Genomic DNA, 16412 nt, shown 5'->3' on the forward strand with positions numbered 1-16412 from the left:
AGGGGTGGTGAGGTGGTAGAGAGAGAGAGAGAGAGAGGCGGGGCCAACGGAAAGTGGCAGACAAGGAAGCAGTCACACAACATCTGATATTCTCTTCTTCCGCAATTTGATCTTTGATCTCTAATACTCCGAACGCCTTGGGAACCCTGGTCCAGTTCTCGACTCACCCTAGTAGTTTGGCTTCCGACCAAAGACGACATGCATATAGCAATATGAGTGGACAGCGGGATTCTTGATATCTCTACGCACGCCTGCCAGGAACACTTGCGTATCCTCGTTAGACCAACCTAGTACTCGAGTAAACAGTGCCAATGAGTAGGATTCCACTGCCATCAGAAGAGAGCACTGGTTGTATCGGCCGATCTCCTTTTGCACAGGATCCTCAGCCCAAGGACTAGAAATGACCTACGAAACAGTTAACAATCATCCAGCACAGAAGCGTACGCCCAGAGAGAAAAAGGGTCACACCTTGTACACATCATCCCTCACATCTTGAAAACCAGCCTCAATCAGCCGTTGCCGATGTCCCTCCGCGATGTTCATAGGACGACCAAACGCCTCGCTGGCCGAATGCAAACGTCCGATAAAATCACACAATGTCGGCGCAAGACGCATTGAATCATCATCCGCTCTAAGCGTAACCTCAAACTCCTGCAACTCAAGCCAACCCCCAGGCCGGAGATGCTCGTAACTCTGCCGGATCAAACGCGGCCAGTCGGTGATAGCACCGCCGAGATCGCGGGCATGAATGAAGTCAAAGGGCCGGTTGCGACTGTATAGCCAGGACGATTCGGCGTCGTCTACGATGAATCGCAAGTTGGGCGGGACCCATGAGGGCTGGATGGGACTCAAATCGGTGCCTATTACCTCGGCGCTGGGGAAGCTGTCTGCATAGTCGATGGCCCAGATACCTGTGCCGGTGCCAACGTCCAGGACTCGTTGGATGTTGTCTCCCAGTGGGGCTCGGTAGAGTTGGCCATTGAGAACTAGGTTTCGGACGTGGTGGAGCAGGTCCTGTCGATCTTGTTCTTGCTCATCATTTGGGAGCACGTAGTGTCCTTCCCGGTAGGAGTGGTATCGTCGGCCATTTTCGTATCTGTAGTTTTGGACATCTGAGAGGAGAGATGCGGTGTAGCTGGAGCTGTCGGAATACTGATCAAATACTGATGCATCGTCGCTTGATGCCAAAGAGGAAGTATCATCACTTTCTCCATCGAGGGCATCTGGGTGGTCTGCCATGATGGAAGGGACTATTGGGGGGATAGTCGAAGGGGGATGAGAAGTCGAAGAAGACGAGGAAGACGAGGCCTCACGAACAATGGAAGAACTTGGCGGATAGGCCCATCCCATAGTCCCGTCGAGCCGGTCTGTTGGTATAAAGGTTGGCCTTGACGCAGGTTCCTCTGTCTCCTCTTGAATCGGGGCTAAGTGCGATTCTATGTGCTTTTTCAAGCCTCCTTCATATCTATCTTGTTCTCGAGTATCCACAGACCCCCTAACCATTGATTTTACAACTCTCAATGTAGGCGACACTCGTGCAGCAGCCCTCGAAGACTCTTCCATTGCTGCATCTGTCTCGGCGAATGTCCGCTTCGAAGGTACACACGCCGGCGGGACAAGAAAGGGGTCAGGAATGCTTGGTATTAGAACTAGAGTCGACTGTGGCACGTGTTGAGGCCGCGGAGAAGGCCTCATACACGTTGATATCGAATCCCCAGGGTCGTTATACCCGGAGAGTATACTCGAAATCGAAGGCAACGTCAAGTCCACGCTCCAGTCAATCTCCCGCCCTAAATCGTCAGGGCACAGAGGATAGACGCACAGGCATAGCATGTCGAGGAACCGGTCTTGCGACAGAGGCTAATATTGGATCAGATTAAGAGATAAAAACGATGGACTAGGATGTGCGGTGAGATGGACATTAAAATATCAAGACAAAGGAAGCCCCCTCCCCTTGCGGGGCTCTTAGTAATTAGGGTATTACAAGGATTCAAGGGAAGATGCGCCGGAGTATATGGCAGCTTTGGTGCTTGATTGACGTTGTTTACTCTGCAGGAGCCCGTTGAGCCCTAATTTGCTCCCCGTTGATCTGGACATTCTCTGCCCCCTTCTTAAACCTGCCATGAATATCCGGTTGTTTGGTCACTCCGAGTATATGTACATAGATCCTTTTTAAAAAGCGTGATACTGCCCAGGTGATTGTGTTGCACGGCGTCGGATTCTTCGGACCGGATTGGATCGGCGGGATTGATATCCTGTCGACAGTCGGACAAGGTGGGAATATGATGTTTCCAGCTAGCACCCGGTGACCTTTTGAAAGGAGTTCGTGGGCTGTTTCATACTGGTCATGGAGGGCCGTTATTGGTGGATGTTCTGATTTAGGGAACATCTACATTCAGGGACACCGCATATTTGAGAGGTCCTATTTCTGTGTTTTCTAAGCCAATTGTGATTGCAGCTGGGCATCGGGGTATTATCTCATTGATCATCATTCATGCGCCCGGATCGCCTCGATTTAATCGCGAGCTCGGTCTAGTCATCAGCCGAGCAAACCACCCCGGGCAAACTTTCCACCCTTCAAGGTCTGTCCTGTTCTTTCCCTCTTTTCTCCGGGAACGGCTCCCACCTCTAATCCTGCTTGGAGGAAAGCGGCACGCATCATTCGCCAATGAGCCTCTTGGTTGAATTCTTGCAGGCTTTGAAGAGTGGTTCGCTGCACCTCTGTCCGAGCATCGACTTGGTTCGACACGAGTAATCCCTTCTCGAGGTCAATACGGGCGTCCAGCACACCCTCCTGAATTAGCGTAATCAACTCCTGCACAAATGGCGATGAGAGGCCAGCAGGCCGTGCTTCGCCGCCAATGACTTCCGGTGCGAAGATCTTCGCCATCGATTCGAGACTGACGCTGCTGAAAGGTACCATATACTGCTTGATAGACTTAGTGCGAATGCGCTTGTACAATGTTTCGAGATAGGGCTGAAGATGAAGGTCGAGAAGGTAGTCAGAGCGGTAGGCTTCCAGGATGTCAAGGCAGGGACGGAACTTGAAGTTGCAGAAGAAAGCAATGGCGCGGCGCATGTGAGGTTCAAGTTCGAGGAAGTTGCGGAAAGAGGTGTTGTCAAGAACGTTACGCTGTAGCTCTTCGCGGGTCATGGTTGCAAGAGCCAGTATGGCACCGTACACAGCAACATCATTGGGGGTAATCAGTTCATTGTAGTTGTCGCCGAGGTCTGGCTGGATATTCAAGAAAACATTGGCTGCTTCGAGGAAGGCCTGTTGACGCATTTGTGAGAGTGCATAGGCGGCGGAGATCTTGGATTCGTTTTTGGCTGCGTCCTCTGGTTTCGATTGAGAGTTGCGCAAGCGTGACACGCTTGACTGCATGGATACCCAGTCTCCACGTTCAGCGGCAACATTGACCATCTTGAAGAGCATAGACGTGATGTGGTTTGGTGCCGTGCAATAGTCTCTCATACGAGCGTAAGCCTTGGTTGCGGCGGACAAGTCTCCCGTCTGGTGATAGTGATTTCCTAGGTCTTCATTGCCCATCTGTAGAGATCAGCATCATATACCCGCCGGGATCCACTTCCATTCCTTACCCGAATGCTCTCCTTGATCAAGTTATTTTTGTATCCCCTCAGTTCATGCTCCAGTCGCTCAGTCTGTGTCCTCACGTATCGCTGGGTGCTCTGAATCCAGGCGTTGTCAAGTGAAGCGGAGGGGTCAGTTGGCGCGACCTCCGCCAACGCGCGGACGGCCTTCTCGTAACGCGAAACATCCTTGCTGGACTTGGCTTCGGCGATGGCAGCCTTGAGGGCATCGATGGACAGCACGGTGGAGCACGTGCCTATGAGGTAAAGACGATCGTAGCGGGTGCGCCCTGGCGAAATGTCAGAAGAATCGACTTTGAACAGAAGGGTATTCCTAACCGGAGTAGTTTGAGATGTATGTTTCTAGGTCAAATTTCGGTGCATCTGAGAGATCCAGTGGTCAGCGTCACCTAAACACAGCGGCTTGATCGCCGGGACAGTCCCGTGGGGTTCCACATACCGTCAACCTTCACACGCAGCGCAGATTGACCAGCAGCAGCAGAGGCACGAGAGTTAGCATCTGCAGCAGCAACCGAAGCTAAGGCATCGGCCTGGGACCGACCAGAGGCATCGGTCAACGAGGTGTCCATCTTGGCTCAACTGTTCAGACGACACCGCTGAGCCAGATTAATGCCGATGGGGATTGAAAGGCTTCGAGGCCTGGTGTAAATCGAATGGAGTGAGCACCAAGGAGAGAGAACAGCAAAGATTCCGAACGCTAATAACACGAGGTGAGGTATGTCAAGAGAAGATGAGGTGCAAGTCGATCATGATCGTTTACTGGCAGTACTCTGCCGCCCACATCACCGCCCGTTGACCGCCTCTGTCCCCTCCGATGCCTCCGAAGGTACGTGTATGGAGTAAAAAGAGAGTAAAGGGCATAACTTAGGTGGCATTTTCTCTTGAAAGGTCCCATTTGGTTATCAGATCAAAGTTCTGCACATGTATACAATCCCATGTGTTGATTTCTGCCTGAGGCGCAACTCCCGAGGCTCCTCGGCCTCGGGACATTGAGTAATCAAGAAATTAAGCATCAAGTCATCCTATGAACTCGTAGATTTCAGAATATCTTGATTATAATCCCAGCCTTTACCGAAGATCGCCTAAACATATAGTTCGCCCAGTCTCGGCCCCGAGGTACTGTCATTGGACACATATATAACGAGTATAATCCGGAGTAACGCCAGTCAACCTCCACCAACCTCAATACAACAGCACAGGCTACCCACCCTGGTCTAGACATCCAAAATGTCCTCCTCAGAGCAAGTCGCCCTCATAATGGGCGCCTCACGCGGCATCGGCCGCCAGATCGCCATCGACCTAGCAAAGAATGGCTACTCGGGTACATCTACATCTACTCCATCCCAGCTCCAGCAATACAGAGCAACTAACAAAACCCAGTAATGCTGGCGGCGAAAACCACATCAGATGCATCAAGTGTGGTCCCCTTCCCCCCAGACCCAAACTCCTCAAAGTCAACAATCAACACCGTAGAGCGGGAAATCCGCGAAGCGGGCGGCCGCGCCGCAACCGTTGCCGTTGATGTACGCGACGCCGAGCAGATTCAAAGTGCCGTTGAAGAGACAGTCCGCGTATTCGGCAAGCTAGACGTCCTGGTGTATAATTCTGGGGCGATCTGGTGGTCGTCTGTGGAGAACACGCCTCTTAAGCGGTTCCGACTTATGCAGCAGGTTAATCCAGAGGGGCTATATGCCACTGTTCAGGCTGCCTTGCCTTTCTTTGAGAAAAATGGGTGGAATGGAAGGGTTGTTGTTGTTTCGCCGCCTATCTATTCGAGGTTCTTCCGGGGAAAGACGGCTTATGCTATGGGTGAGTTTATTATCGGTCATTCGTTACGCAAATGAGTTGGTTCTGATATTGCTTAATTTAGGCAAGGTCGGAATGAGCGTTTTGGTCAAAGGTCTGGCCATGGACTTTGTTCGTCAAGGCCGGAATAAAATGGCGGTGACGAGTATCTGGCCTGCATCGGTATGTATCTTGATTCCGGACTGCTTGGATTATGTGAGGGATATTGCTGACTGCTTTTATTTGCCTAGTCTATTGAGTCGGCAGCTACGGAGCATAACAAGGCAGCTGATCAATCCTACAAGAAGGATTTGAGAAAGCCTGTATGTGTGCAATATATTTTATCAATTTGCGTGATTACTGACCTGCTACAATAGGCCATTTTCTCCGATGCTATATTGGCTATGCTCCGTGCCCCACATAGTGTAGTCAATGGGCTTTTGGACACAGACGAGGACTTCCTTCGTGAAAAGTGCGGTGTTTCTGACTTTTCCAAATACTCTGTGATCCCCGGGTCGACGCCGCGGCGGATCATGCCGGTTAAGTTCCCGGTCTTGGAGGTTGCAGAGCAGGATGATGAAGGGCAGCGAATGGATAGTACCAAATTGAGAGCGAAGATATAGATTGGTGGTAGGCAGTCAATACAAAGAACTTCTAAATAAGTAATGATATTATCAAGACATGAAATGCCTTGTGCTGCCACATAATCTAGGCCGTGAAATTAATTTTAATAAGAGCAAATGATTGAATAAATGAATGTCCATGCACGAGTAGCTCCACAAAACCACAAAATCAGACAAACGCTCAATGAAAATGCAATAAAAAAAAATGCAAATGAAAGCCAAGAGAGAATTCAATAAAGAAATCCCGAAGCGGAAAGTAAAAACGCCATATCCAGTGTCATAAGTAGATAATTCCCCGATAGACCGCCAAAAGCCCTACAGAGTATCCCACTCTACAGCATGGAAGCAAAACCAGCGGTAAAAACACCGACAACAGCACAGAGCCCATAGACATGACTCATATCAATAGAGAACATACGCGGCGCAGCACCGGTCGACCCATTGACAAGAGTACTAACCGGTGTCTCTGTAGCAGTCGCGGTAGCAGATGCAGTCGTAGTAGTCAAATTGTAATGCTTAGGGGCCCGAGCTCCGCAGGGGTTGTTTGACCGACAGTCAGATTGGCAGTTGGAGTCGCCATTGCAGCTGGTGACGCATTGGTTGTTGTGCTCTGTGCAGGTGTAGTAGGGAATTGTCTGAGAGTATTCGGTGGCGTTGGGGGAGACGCCGTTACTGCAGACGCAGTTGTAGTTTAGCGTTGCCTAAAAGTTTATTAGAAGATATTTCGGGGTTTGGGTTATTGGTATGTGGTTCACTCACTGCATCGCAGGTGTTCGAAGTGGGAGATCCTGATGCACCGGGTAGTTGTAGACAGAGGAGGGGACAGGAGGACGTTTGGGAGCCGCACCAAGCCTCTGTAGAATATGTGTTAGCTTTGTATTTTGTGTAGAGAGGTTGAGTGAGGTGTTGACATGCGTCGGGTTGGATAGGGAACCGAGGTTGGGTCAATGGTAATGTTAGACTGGCAGCTTGCCAGTGAGGCAGCCGATGCGAGAACCAGAAGCGTCTTGGACAGCATATTGAGGGATGCGTATATGATCTAGAGACAGGACTTGACAGCGGGAAGCCACTTAATTTTAATGTTAGCAATTTAGCTCTGAGGACTTCCCGCCAACCTTGTATACTCCTTTAAATAGAATTATAGAGGCCCGGTGATAGGTAGTGGAATGAAGGGGCACGGCGTATATTGGAACAGGAAGGGGACTTACCAAGGTCAAATTCCTGGACTTCTTCTCGGAACAAGCAGGGGAATGGAAGCCAACACAGGAGAATGTTAGGAGTCAACAATGATGGCGACAGACAGCAACGAGGATGTAGACTGAGAAGGAGAGGGAAAATAGTAACCAGCAAGGAGGAAACAGAGTTCATAAAGGAAAAAGCAAATGATCACCGGACTATTTATGCCTATGTATAGAATATCTACTAGTTAGTTTGCCTGGTGGGACGGGCTAGTGCCTTTTCTGGTTCTACCGCATTGAAATTGTTCTTTCTTTCTGCATGCCCAAGATTTGATACCTGTATGCATTTGGTAATGTGAGACAGCTTAGCATTTAAAGCCTTGGAAGCGAGGCTTGGACATCGAGGGCGACATTCCAGGGAGGTTTTTCTGAGACGTGTCAATCCGGGGATATCGGCAGTTTCTCTTTCCCAGGACGTTTTGCCAGCTCATGGTGCCACCTGCCATTCTGTTGCCGACCGGTCTCCACTGCAAGAAGTGTACTGTAAGACATCACAATGCCTTGAAGAGATAAGTGTGTCTCAGTGCTCTGCATCTCAAAAACGCCGATCAGCAACGCTTACCGGGTTGGGGTTAGTGTCCTTTGCTTTGGGGGAGGGAGTAAACTCTTTGACAGCTACAGCAAAGATAAATCTTGTTTCTCAGAATGAAAAGTAGATTGATTATGCGAGTCCCATTTGTAATGTTCTTTGAGAAGAACAGTAGTTGATTCTCGAGCATTTTCTTCTTAGATAAGCTAAATCAGGCCCCGTGACCACCGTGTCTCACTCCAATTGACTTTCATCGTTCTCCAACTCCAAAGTACTTCGTCTTTGCCTCTGACTCGCCACTGATATCGTGACATCGTGCAGGTTTGTACTACCTCGGATCGTCTCCATCGCTTATCCCCGGTCCTTGCATCAAATCCCCACGCCCCAAAGTCCAAAATAGACCACGTCTCCCCCACCACTCTACACTGCACTGTATACTTCCACCCCGCATGGGGGTCAAAGTCCCGCCTGAGCCACATCCTCCACTTCAAGCACTCAAAGCCGAGCCTTTACACCAAGCGCGTGACGGGAAAACAACGAGCTAACCCCGGACGAAAGCTCCAACTAACAGGATACGACCACAACCAACCCCGACCTGACCCAACATCTAATGGATGGAGCCAGCTCCTGAGGAGGCCGGACCGGCAGCTGAGCGGCAGCTGCAGCCGCAGCTCTCCTCCCCATCCCGAACGCGATCCCGAACATCCTCCCAATCCAAATCCCAATCCAAATCCCAACCTCCAGATCTCCAACCCGTCCCCGCACTCGGACCGGACACCATTTCGATCTCCTCAATCCAGAGTGATACCACACCAAACACCCACAATGATCCTCCTTATCCGGATCCGGATCCAAACCCAGAGAGCGCCGCATCCTCTACTCGTTCCCGCCCCGTGTCGGGCGTAGTACCGCCATACTGGTGCCGACATGAGCGCAATGCCTCACATGTCTCGCAGTCATCTCTAAGCCGTGGTGCCCCGATTACTCTCGAGGACCATGCCGCAGACCCGAACTCGGAGACGAGTCGGGGGCTTTGGGCACGCAGCGTTTCTATTGATGATCATGTCGTTGTGCAGGGCATGACTGGGGTGGGATCGTATGTTGTTTGGAATTGTACGATCTATACACTTGATGTGAGTTTTAACCTTTGGGGAGGGCTAATTGATTGTATTTGGAATTGGAACTGAAATCTGATATGTGTGTTACTCGTCCAGGGTGCTCCAATCGTTGCTCGCATGAGGTATGGTCAGCCCCCGTTTCATCTCCATATGGCGCAAGACATCTAACTTACAGTCTCTCCTTTTAGATACTCCGAGTTCGATGATTTGCGCCAGCGGCTAGTTGCTTCATTCCCGCATGCTCGAAACGCATTACCCGCGCTACCCCCGAAGAGCGTTCTCTGTATGTGTATCATTTTCCTGATCCTCTTTTTGTCAATTATTCAATTAGCAAGGCCATGGAATGAGGCGATGTTGAACACGCTAATACTTCTAACAGTCAAATTCCGCCCCAAATTCTTGGAATCACGGCGTGTTGGCCTGGAATATTTCCTCAAGTGAGTTATCAACTCCAATCATCTCTGCCACACCCAACTCCAGTTCTGACCTCGCACCAGCTGTGTCCTTCTCAACCCGGAATTCTCAGGCTCCCCAATCGTCAAAGACTTCCTCTTTGGCCGTATTTGTTAATCAATATTTCTCTTGCATCACTGGGGCTGCATTTGCATGAAACTGTACACCATCTTGAACACAACATTGATTTATGCTACTGGCAATACTATTGGCCTCGGCTGTGGCACTACAAATCCTCAATTCTTTACTTAAAGCCCTATTCCTAATTATGGACCCAACACAGGATCTGTTCTGTTGCTCGAACTAGTTCAATCTACTAAATTGATAACTCAGTAGCAGAATTATCCAAAACAAGAATGAGCAGCACCGCCGGCACAATGATAGTAAAGCTAATAGGAGCATGGATCCAAAATCAATGGCACTTTCAAAGCACCAGCAAGGAATAGTGTTGAGCTATCAGAACAAGACAAAGACAAAAAAACGAAAAGACAATACGCTTTGAGTATGATACAGTCCCCAAATTCTTTACAGGTAAAGCCATGACCAGGCCAAAACGAGGGGAAAAGAAGAAAAGCAGGATATGAAAGCCAGATCTTTCATGACCTACTCTCAACCAAAGGGATGGGTCTATCCAACACCATCGATTCCCCCGTTCCATCCTTCCAAATTCGAGCCTGGCTCTGGTCCAGATTCAGATCCTGGTCCTTGGTTTGTTTCTGACTCTGCTGATCCTGCACTCCCTCAACCGCATCAGTCTTTTCACCGCCGTGAGCCCACCCCCTCACATCCGCCCAGAAGATCTTCCGCCAGCTAATATTAGCCATATGCGTCATAGCAAGCAAATGCCGTGGCCCAGGGATCCCAGAAGGAAAAACAAGATAAAGACCCGAATCCTGCGTAGGATCCGGACGGAATTTATCATGGTATGCCTTCTTCCCCCCAATCGGCAACCGATGGAAAGCGCGACCATACAAGTCTCGAGTGAGATGAGCAAACGGACCAGGGATACCGCTCACATCATCACGCGTCAAGGCATGCAGAGGCTCGAAGCCGAAGCCGAGATAGGATACACCAGCACGGTTGAGGAGAGCCATCGCAGCTACGAGGAGCAAATCGCTGATTCCCTTTGCGCTACCTGGAGCGGAGATGCAGGGGTCGACGTGATACCCTCCTGAGCCGAGATGGCGGAGGGCTGCGAAGCCGTTTACGTGTCCGTCTGCGCCGCGGGTGTATACGAATGTCATTAAGGCTGGGAGGGCGAAGGGGTCGTAGACTGTTATGAATGCCTGTGGGCTTGGGGAGCTGTTTCGCTCTGCGCGCCATGCATCGTAGATGGCTATGAGGTCTGATTGGAGTTCTGGGACTGTACCATGGACGGCAGGAGCGTAGACGCCGAGGGTGATGTTGCCTTTTGCTTTATTGAGGAGCTGGCGGTTTTGTGTTGTTATGCGTTTCCCACTTGTCTCAAAGAGGACCTCATTGTTCTGTGGGTTGAGGACGCGCTCGGTACCGAATCGGATTGTCGTCCAGCCTTCTCGTTGGGCGTACTCTCTTGTGAAGGTCTCGCTTGCACCCATGAATGCAATGCCCCAGTGGTGTCTTTTGCGGTATTCTGCGAATTCGGATAGCAGTTCTGGGATTGCGGCTGTGTCGCATAATGGGTCTCCGCCGACGATTGCCACGCCGTTTTGTACTTTGAAGGATATTGCTGCTGTTCTTGATTGGTTCACGAAGAATCGGTAGCTGCGGTCGAGGATGCCCATGTGTGCTACTCGGCCATGGTATGCGGCTAGTCGCTCGATGGCTGTCATTGTGGTGAAGTCATCGAGACTGAACACGTCTGCTTGATTTGGGTGACTTTTCTTCGAGGAAGGAGGTTTGGTTTTGGGATCTGGGAGATCGAAGGGTGCTTCGAGCGAGTGAGTGACTTGCGGTGGTTCGTTGCTGTCTAAGCTCGTTGCCGGGGTCGAAATTGAGTCGCCCATCGTGCGGGTACTGTAGCTCGCTGAGCTGGCACAGGATGAAGCTGTCAGGGCAGCTGCGAGGTTATTGCGTAGATGGTCAGCGACAGAGACGAAGGATGTATCGCGGATGTCATCGAGATGTCCATTGTGTCGAGGATTTGCGTAGAGTTGGTCGACCAAGGCGTCACCAATCTCGTCCAAGAACAGGCTCTTCTTAGACCTTGACCCGCCAATGTCCAGTGTAGCCTTTCGACCGCGTCGTGAGCGCTTCTTTTTGCCCGTAGAGTTGGGTATAGATTCACGAGAATCCACAGCGGAGACCATGGTGATCGGTAATATAGGTGGGAGCAGAGTGAAGTTGAGTCAAAGTTTGAGAGAATGAACAGTGACACGCTCCTTCCCTGGCGTATCTAATGTATCGCTGTTTGTTACCATGGCTGCTTCGGGGCTACCTAGGGGTACCCAAGGATATACAACTTCTGTATTGGTACCAGGTACCATCAGCCGTGGGTCGTATAGTAAGCAAACAAGGAACATAGTCGGAGAAAAAAGAGTCAATTACTGCAAAACGCTGGTGCCTGGGTGAGATATACAATTTAGCCTCATAGACAAGCCTCGTCAGGGTTCTTGGCAGCGGTAAGGGTCCATGAATGATCGACGGTGGAGACATGTTGCAGTGGAAAGTCTAAAATACTACTAAAATATTGCGTTGCCTGATGCTCTCGCAATCCGCGGACCCCGGTCATTGTCAGGCTCCGACATCTATTCATACACATGTAATCATTCGCGTGCTTACTTCCATCTGGCCAATTTATGAGGTGGAGCTTTCTACGTTGTGGTGTGCCTGGATCGTTAAATTTGGAAACTGCTCGGATATGGCCGCACCAATACAGTACATCTTATGGAAATTTTTCACATCTACTGGGCATGTAGAGTACGGCAGCCTAAAACATGAAAACATGGGCATAGCGTCTAGCCCATCAGCTCGAAATGCGGGCCCTTCGTTTCTTATGATGCTAACCATTATGCTAGCTATTATTTTAGAACACCTACCGGCTCTATGAAAATTGAAACGTCGCTAAGCACTACTATTATGGAAAACACATGATTAAAATAATTTCATTGACAAAACGCTAGGTATATTGTACAAGTCAACCTATTACACTTAGACAGTGTCGGAGACAAGAACCAACATGCGTATGTCCACTCAAGATAATTCTTCAAGACGGCATCAGAAGGGGGAGAAGAGCTACAACAGAAGGGAGATACACTTTCTCCTAGCTGATAAGCTCGTTCTTTTTCGGGACCCGAGAGGTTCTCGCTCAGCTCAGTAACTTACTTGGATGGGCCAGATCCAGTGAAATTGAAAATGTCCCGCTTGGAGCCGGAACCGCCACTTCTCGCGATGTAGGTAGGCGTGCCAGAGGGCGGGCCGGTGCCGGTCGGCTTGACGTCGAGATTGTTGTCGTCGCCGGCCTCCTTGACTTCCGCCTGCTTCTTCTTGCTGGCCTTCTTCTTCTTCTCGACCTGTATCTTCTTCTCAGCCTTCTTCTGATCGGCAATTCTCTGATCAAGAATAGCATTCATAACATCAGCCATGTGCTTGTCCTCAGCCTCCTTCTTCTCGTCTTCGTGACGCGTCTTCAGAATGATATCCATCAAATCAGACTTCTTCTTCTCCCTGACATGGCGCTTCTTCACGACATTGTTTTCGTCGACAACCTTCTTCTCATCCGCAATCCGCTTTCTCTCGGTCTTTATTTGCTTTAGCACAAGCTCCTCCTTCTGCTCGTCATCAATAACCTTGAGAGACTCCCGGAGGGTCTCTTCATCCATCCACTCCATTCGCTGCACAGCAATTCTGAAAGCGACGTCGATCGCCTTATCCTCCAACTCGTTCTTGGCCGCCTTCTCATCGATCAGGATTTTGGTTCGGACGGCCTTCTTGAACTTCTCCTTCTTCTCATCCTCAGTGAGTTCCTCAGTAGACCACTCCTTGGGCCCATCATTCTCTTCCTCAGCGGAGTCCTCAACAGGGGCATCATTTATCTTTCTCAGATCGGCAAGCAGCTTAGTTTGCCGGGCGAGCAGGTTTTCAGCCAGGCTGACACATCGGTCGGCAACGTCCCGGACAGCACCAATCTCGCCCATGATGCGCTCATCGCGAACACCGCAGATGTAGTCCTAGACAAGATGATCATTAGCAAAATATCATTACCAACAGAACCATGTGAGAACTGACCATGTAGCGAATCCACTGCTCTCCAACGATAGGATCGGCAGTCTGGGGCTGGTATGGGTGGTACTCGCGCATAACATCACAAACAAGGCAGCGGGTCTGCAGGTAGTTTTGGCTGGAAGGTCCAGGTCCGGGGCCAGCATTGTCGTCGGTAATGGTGTCGGAGATGTGGAGGCCGTGGGGACAGAGAAAGGCGGTTCTGTTGTTCGGCATCGGAAACTGGACAGGCTTGGGGGTATCCCCATCGTCCACTCCCTTTCCATTATCCATGTTGGGCTTGATTTCTTTATTCTTTTCGCTGGTATTGTTGGTGGTAGCAGGGTAAACAATGGGTGACATGGTGGGGGTGAAGGGCAGCGGGAAATGCATCGACTGGGGCCTCTTTCCCTTTTTGTCCCGGTCCTTGTCTTCGCCGCTATCAAAAAGAATGCTACCAGGAGGAAGCTGGGAAGTCATCGTGACAGGATCGGAAGGTGGAATGAATGAGTTGGGCTGAGAGGTGATGGGGGTGGGGAAGAAGAAAGGGAGAAATTGGGGAAATAAGAGATAACTAATCAGCCCAAGAAGAGAGCTTCTTTCCCAGAAAGGAGAGGGAAACAACATTTTGCGGAGAATAGAAGGCTAAGTTTTATTTTTCCAGTTTGATCATATTCAACTCTTGTTGTTTTCTTCTCTATACTCTGTCTTGGCACATTCAGCCAAATTAGTACTAGCGTGGCCCCTAGCGTGGTCCCGCAGACATGCATCAGACAACACTTGAAGCCTACCTGACCACGTCTAGTCTGACAATATTCTGCATTTTTGTTGTGCGTTTCTCCATTAGCTCAAAAATCATGATCAGACCACGTGAAGCCACCGTTGCGGACATTCCCCAGATCCGGGATATCAATCACTATTACATTGTCAACACGTCGCTCACATTCGCAACGACCCCGCCACCCATTTTTGAATATGAAGACAGACTGAGGGATCTGAAGAGACGAAGACTCCCGTTCCTGGTGCTAGCGTCGGACCAAAGGAAGACGCATGATGGTGCCGACCTCGTCCTCGGCTATGCTTATTTGTCACCGTTCCGCGGGCACTTGCTTGCATATGCGCCTACTGTGGAGCTTTCAATCTTTATGCATCCTGACGAGAGGGATCATGGGCTTGGTACTATCCTCTTGGAGGCAATAATGAATATGGTTCGTGACGGCCAGGTGGAGCACCGGTGTGAAGAACGAGTTGGTGATATTGGGAGTCTGGTACCTGGTGGCTCTATTGGCGTATCGACAGATGCTCGAGTCCGGAATGTCGTCGCTGTAGTGGCCATTGATCCTGATACTTATATGAATGGAGAGGGATTGCGGTCTTGGTACACTCAGCGGGGTTTTGTCGAAAAGGGACGGCTTGATAAAGTTGGCGAGAAGAATGGGAAGTGGTGAGTTGCTCGTCCTAATCTGAGCTGCAATTGAGGTGCTAATCTTCTTAGGATCGATACTGTTTATCTTCAGTATACAGCTCCTAAGCCTATGCCTACAGAGTTTGAACAAAGTGTGGCCAGATTGCAATCGTGGCATTGATTATGTCTGTGATGAGAATTTAGCTAGGTACATATTCAGCTCAGTGTTATGTAAAAATCTCATTCATCATTGATCATCCGCCCGGTTTGTTCCTCATATTATGCTTCGGACGAATCGAATGGCTCACTTGGAGCGGCAGGTGGTCTGAAGTGAGAATAACATGTCAGTGTTTGCTCAGTACGAAGTAAGCCGAAATGTACTTACTAAACAACCTCACTCCAACGGAGTGCGGCAGGGGTTCTCCTTAGCCAGGATACAGCCCATCATACCATTCACAATTGTAGAAAAGTTGACCCAGTCCATAACGTGGGCAGTCTCGTCCTGCTCCCGAATTTCGCGGTTCACAAAGGTTGTTATGACCGGGTACTCCTCATCGAGCTCATCCAACATGACCTTGGTTGCCACATAGTACCCAATGCCAATATCCAGACGGCGGCAATGCTGAACCTGGTCACTCCAGGCCTCGACGTACTCAGCGGCGCTGTCGTAGTCATGACGGCGCATGTTCCACATGTTGAAGACTTCGATCGACATGCGGTCATCCTCGTTAGGCTCAAGGCGGAGGATGTGCTCCATGGTCACATCGGCGAACTCAAGAGGGGGTTGATCTGCTGCAGACGGAACCGAATCTTCTCTCCGACATTGGTGAAGAGCCATCTGTCGACGCGCTGGGACCATCTCTTCCAGTTTTGGTAGCTGGGGTGAGACTCATCGGGGCGGTCGAGGTACTTGGAGATGACATCCTTGATGCCGAGGGTGTGGAGGGTGCCCTTAACGCGGCAGAGCCACAAATCCTGGTCCCATTTCTTGGACAGCTTGCGGATGTTCGGGATGAGAGTCCAGACGTAGGGTGGAAGATTGTCAGCCTGGGTGGGAGGAGGGAGAGTGGGGAGAGGGGGGACAGCAAATCCTTGAAGGGGTTCAACAACGGGTCCTTTGATGGGGTCGGGTTGGTGAATCAAGACAGAGTGGTCAATCATGGCAGATTGGACCAAGGCAGATTGGGCGGGGCCAGAACGATCGTTCAAGGCCGAAGGCTCAGTCACGGTTCGGGAGTCCTGAGGCAGGACGAGGGAGCTCTCGGCCACCGCAAGAGGGTTCTCAGCCAAAGCGAAACGTTCCATCTGATCCGTGGCCGACATCTTGGGATGTCAGACCAGGGTGGGAGATATCCGAAACGGAAGTGAAACGGGAGTGAAACGAGAGTGAAAGATGATGCAAAGGAAAGAAATGAGCCACCGAGGTGGAGGGTGTTTAACATGTCTAACGCGTTGCTCAACACAAGATCC

At 50.3% G+C, this 16412-nt stretch overlaps 10 protein-coding genes across 10 annotated transcripts; 3 read left to right on the top strand and 7 right to left on the bottom strand.

Annotated features, from left to right (window-relative positions):
- Window positions 1-168: 168 nt before the first annotated feature.
- N7446_004741 (class I SAM-dependent methyltransferase) lies at window positions 169-1833 on the bottom strand (the record flags this gene model as incomplete). Its single annotated transcript, XM_058513490.1, has 2 exons — window positions 169-405; window positions 469-1833. 2 exons carry the CDS (start codon window positions 1831-1833, stop codon window positions 169-171), a joined length of 1602 nt encoding a protein of 533 aa, XP_058374819.1.
- Window positions 1834-2002: 169 nt separating this feature from the next.
- N7446_004742 (COP9 signalosome complex subunit 1) lies at window positions 2003-4241 on the bottom strand. Its single transcript, XM_058513491.1, has 4 exons — window positions 4052-4241; window positions 3931-3975; window positions 3601-3881; window positions 2003-3550 (listed from the first exon to the last, which is right to left on the bottom strand). Exons 1-4 carry the CDS (start codon window positions 4179-4181, stop codon window positions 2540-2542), a joined length of 1467 nt encoding a protein of 488 aa, XP_058374820.1. The 5' UTR covers window positions 4182-4241; the 3' UTR covers window positions 2003-2539.
- A 598-nt stretch (window positions 4242-4839) lies between these two features.
- On the top strand, window positions 4840-6020 carry N7446_004743 (uncharacterized protein; the record flags this gene model as incomplete). The annotated part of the gene is made up of 5 exons (XM_058513492.1): window positions 4840-4933; window positions 4993-5421; window positions 5483-5580; window positions 5649-5720; window positions 5775-6020. The coding sequence occupies 5 exons, from the start codon at window positions 4840-4842 to the stop codon at window positions 6018-6020; spliced, it is 939 nt and encodes a 312-aa protein (XP_058374821.1).
- Window positions 6021-6352: 332 nt separating this feature from the next.
- On the bottom strand, window positions 6353-7038 carry N7446_004744 (uncharacterized protein; the record flags this gene model as incomplete). Its single annotated transcript, XM_058513493.1, has 3 exons — window positions 6353-6721; window positions 6780-6874; window positions 6936-7038. 3 exons carry the CDS (start codon window positions 7036-7038, stop codon window positions 6353-6355), a joined length of 567 nt encoding a protein of 188 aa, XP_058374822.1.
- A 1363-nt stretch (window positions 7039-8401) lies between these two features.
- Window positions 8402-9475, top strand: N7446_004745 (PX domain-containing protein YPT35; the record flags this gene model as incomplete). Its single annotated transcript, XM_058513494.1, has 5 exons — window positions 8402-8920; window positions 9002-9027; window positions 9094-9188; window positions 9285-9342; window positions 9403-9475. 5 exons carry the CDS (start codon window positions 8402-8404, stop codon window positions 9473-9475), a joined length of 771 nt encoding a protein of 256 aa, XP_058374823.1.
- A 479-nt stretch (window positions 9476-9954) lies between these two features.
- On the bottom strand, window positions 9955-11646 carry ergS (the record flags this gene model as incomplete). Its single annotated transcript, XM_058513495.1, has 1 exon — window positions 9955-11646. The coding sequence occupies one exon, from the start codon at window positions 11644-11646 to the stop codon at window positions 9955-9957; it is 1692 nt and encodes a 563-aa protein (XP_058374824.1).
- Window positions 11647-12657: 1011 nt separating this feature from the next.
- N7446_004747 (uncharacterized protein) lies at window positions 12658-14017 on the bottom strand (the record flags this gene model as incomplete). The annotated part of the gene is made up of 2 exons (XM_058513496.1): window positions 12658-13506; window positions 13565-14017. 2 exons carry the CDS (start codon window positions 14015-14017, stop codon window positions 12658-12660), a joined length of 1302 nt encoding a protein of 433 aa, XP_058374825.1.
- A 342-nt stretch (window positions 14018-14359) lies between these two features.
- On the top strand, window positions 14360-15169 carry N7446_004748 (GNAT family N-acetyltransferase). Its single transcript, XM_058513497.1, has 2 exons — window positions 14360-14981; window positions 15033-15169. Exons 1-2 carry the CDS (start codon window positions 14395-14397, stop codon window positions 15121-15123), a joined length of 678 nt encoding a protein of 225 aa, XP_058374826.1. The 5' UTR covers window positions 14360-14394; the 3' UTR covers window positions 15124-15169.
- A 167-nt stretch (window positions 15170-15336) lies between these two features.
- N7446_004749 (uncharacterized protein) lies at window positions 15337-15636 on the bottom strand (the record flags this gene model as incomplete). The annotated part of the gene is made up of 1 exon (XM_058513498.1): window positions 15337-15636. The coding sequence occupies one exon, from the start codon at window positions 15634-15636 to the stop codon at window positions 15337-15339; it is 300 nt and encodes a 99-aa protein (XP_058374827.1).
- Window positions 15637-15701: 65 nt separating this feature from the next.
- Window positions 15702-16265, bottom strand: N7446_004750 (uncharacterized protein; the record flags this gene model as incomplete). Its single annotated transcript, XM_058513499.1, has 1 exon — window positions 15702-16265. The coding sequence occupies one exon, from the start codon at window positions 16263-16265 to the stop codon at window positions 15702-15704; it is 564 nt and encodes a 187-aa protein (XP_058374828.1).
- Window positions 16266-16412: the final 147 nt, after the last annotated feature.

This window comes from Penicillium canescens (genome assembly GCF_028828765.1).
Source record: "Penicillium canescens strain IBT 15451 chromosome Unknown utg000003l_segment0_segment0, whole genome shotgun sequence".
NCBI classification, from domain to species: Eukaryota; Fungi; Ascomycota; class Eurotiomycetes; order Eurotiales; family Aspergillaceae; genus Penicillium; species Penicillium canescens.

Coding starts and splice junctions, on each gene's coding strand:
- N7446_004742 (XM_058513491.1), bottom strand. CDS start 4,181: ATGGACACCTCGTTGACCGATGCCTCTGGTCGGTCCCAGGCCGATGCC. Junction 3,976..4,051: donor GCTGCGTGTGAAGGTTGACG/GTATGTGGAACC, acceptor TGGATCTCTCAG/ATGCACCGAAATTTGACCTA. Junction 3,882..3,930: donor ATACATCTCAAACTACTCCG/GTTAGGAATACC, acceptor ACATTTCGCCAG/GGCGCACCCGCTACGATCGT.
- N7446_004748 (XM_058513497.1), top strand. CDS start 14,395: ATGATCAGACCACGTGAAGCCACCGTTGCGGACATTCCCCAGATCCGG. Junction 14,982..15,032: donor GGCGAGAAGAATGGGAAGTG/GTGAGTTGCTCG, acceptor TAATCTTCTTAG/GATCGATACTGTTTATCTTC.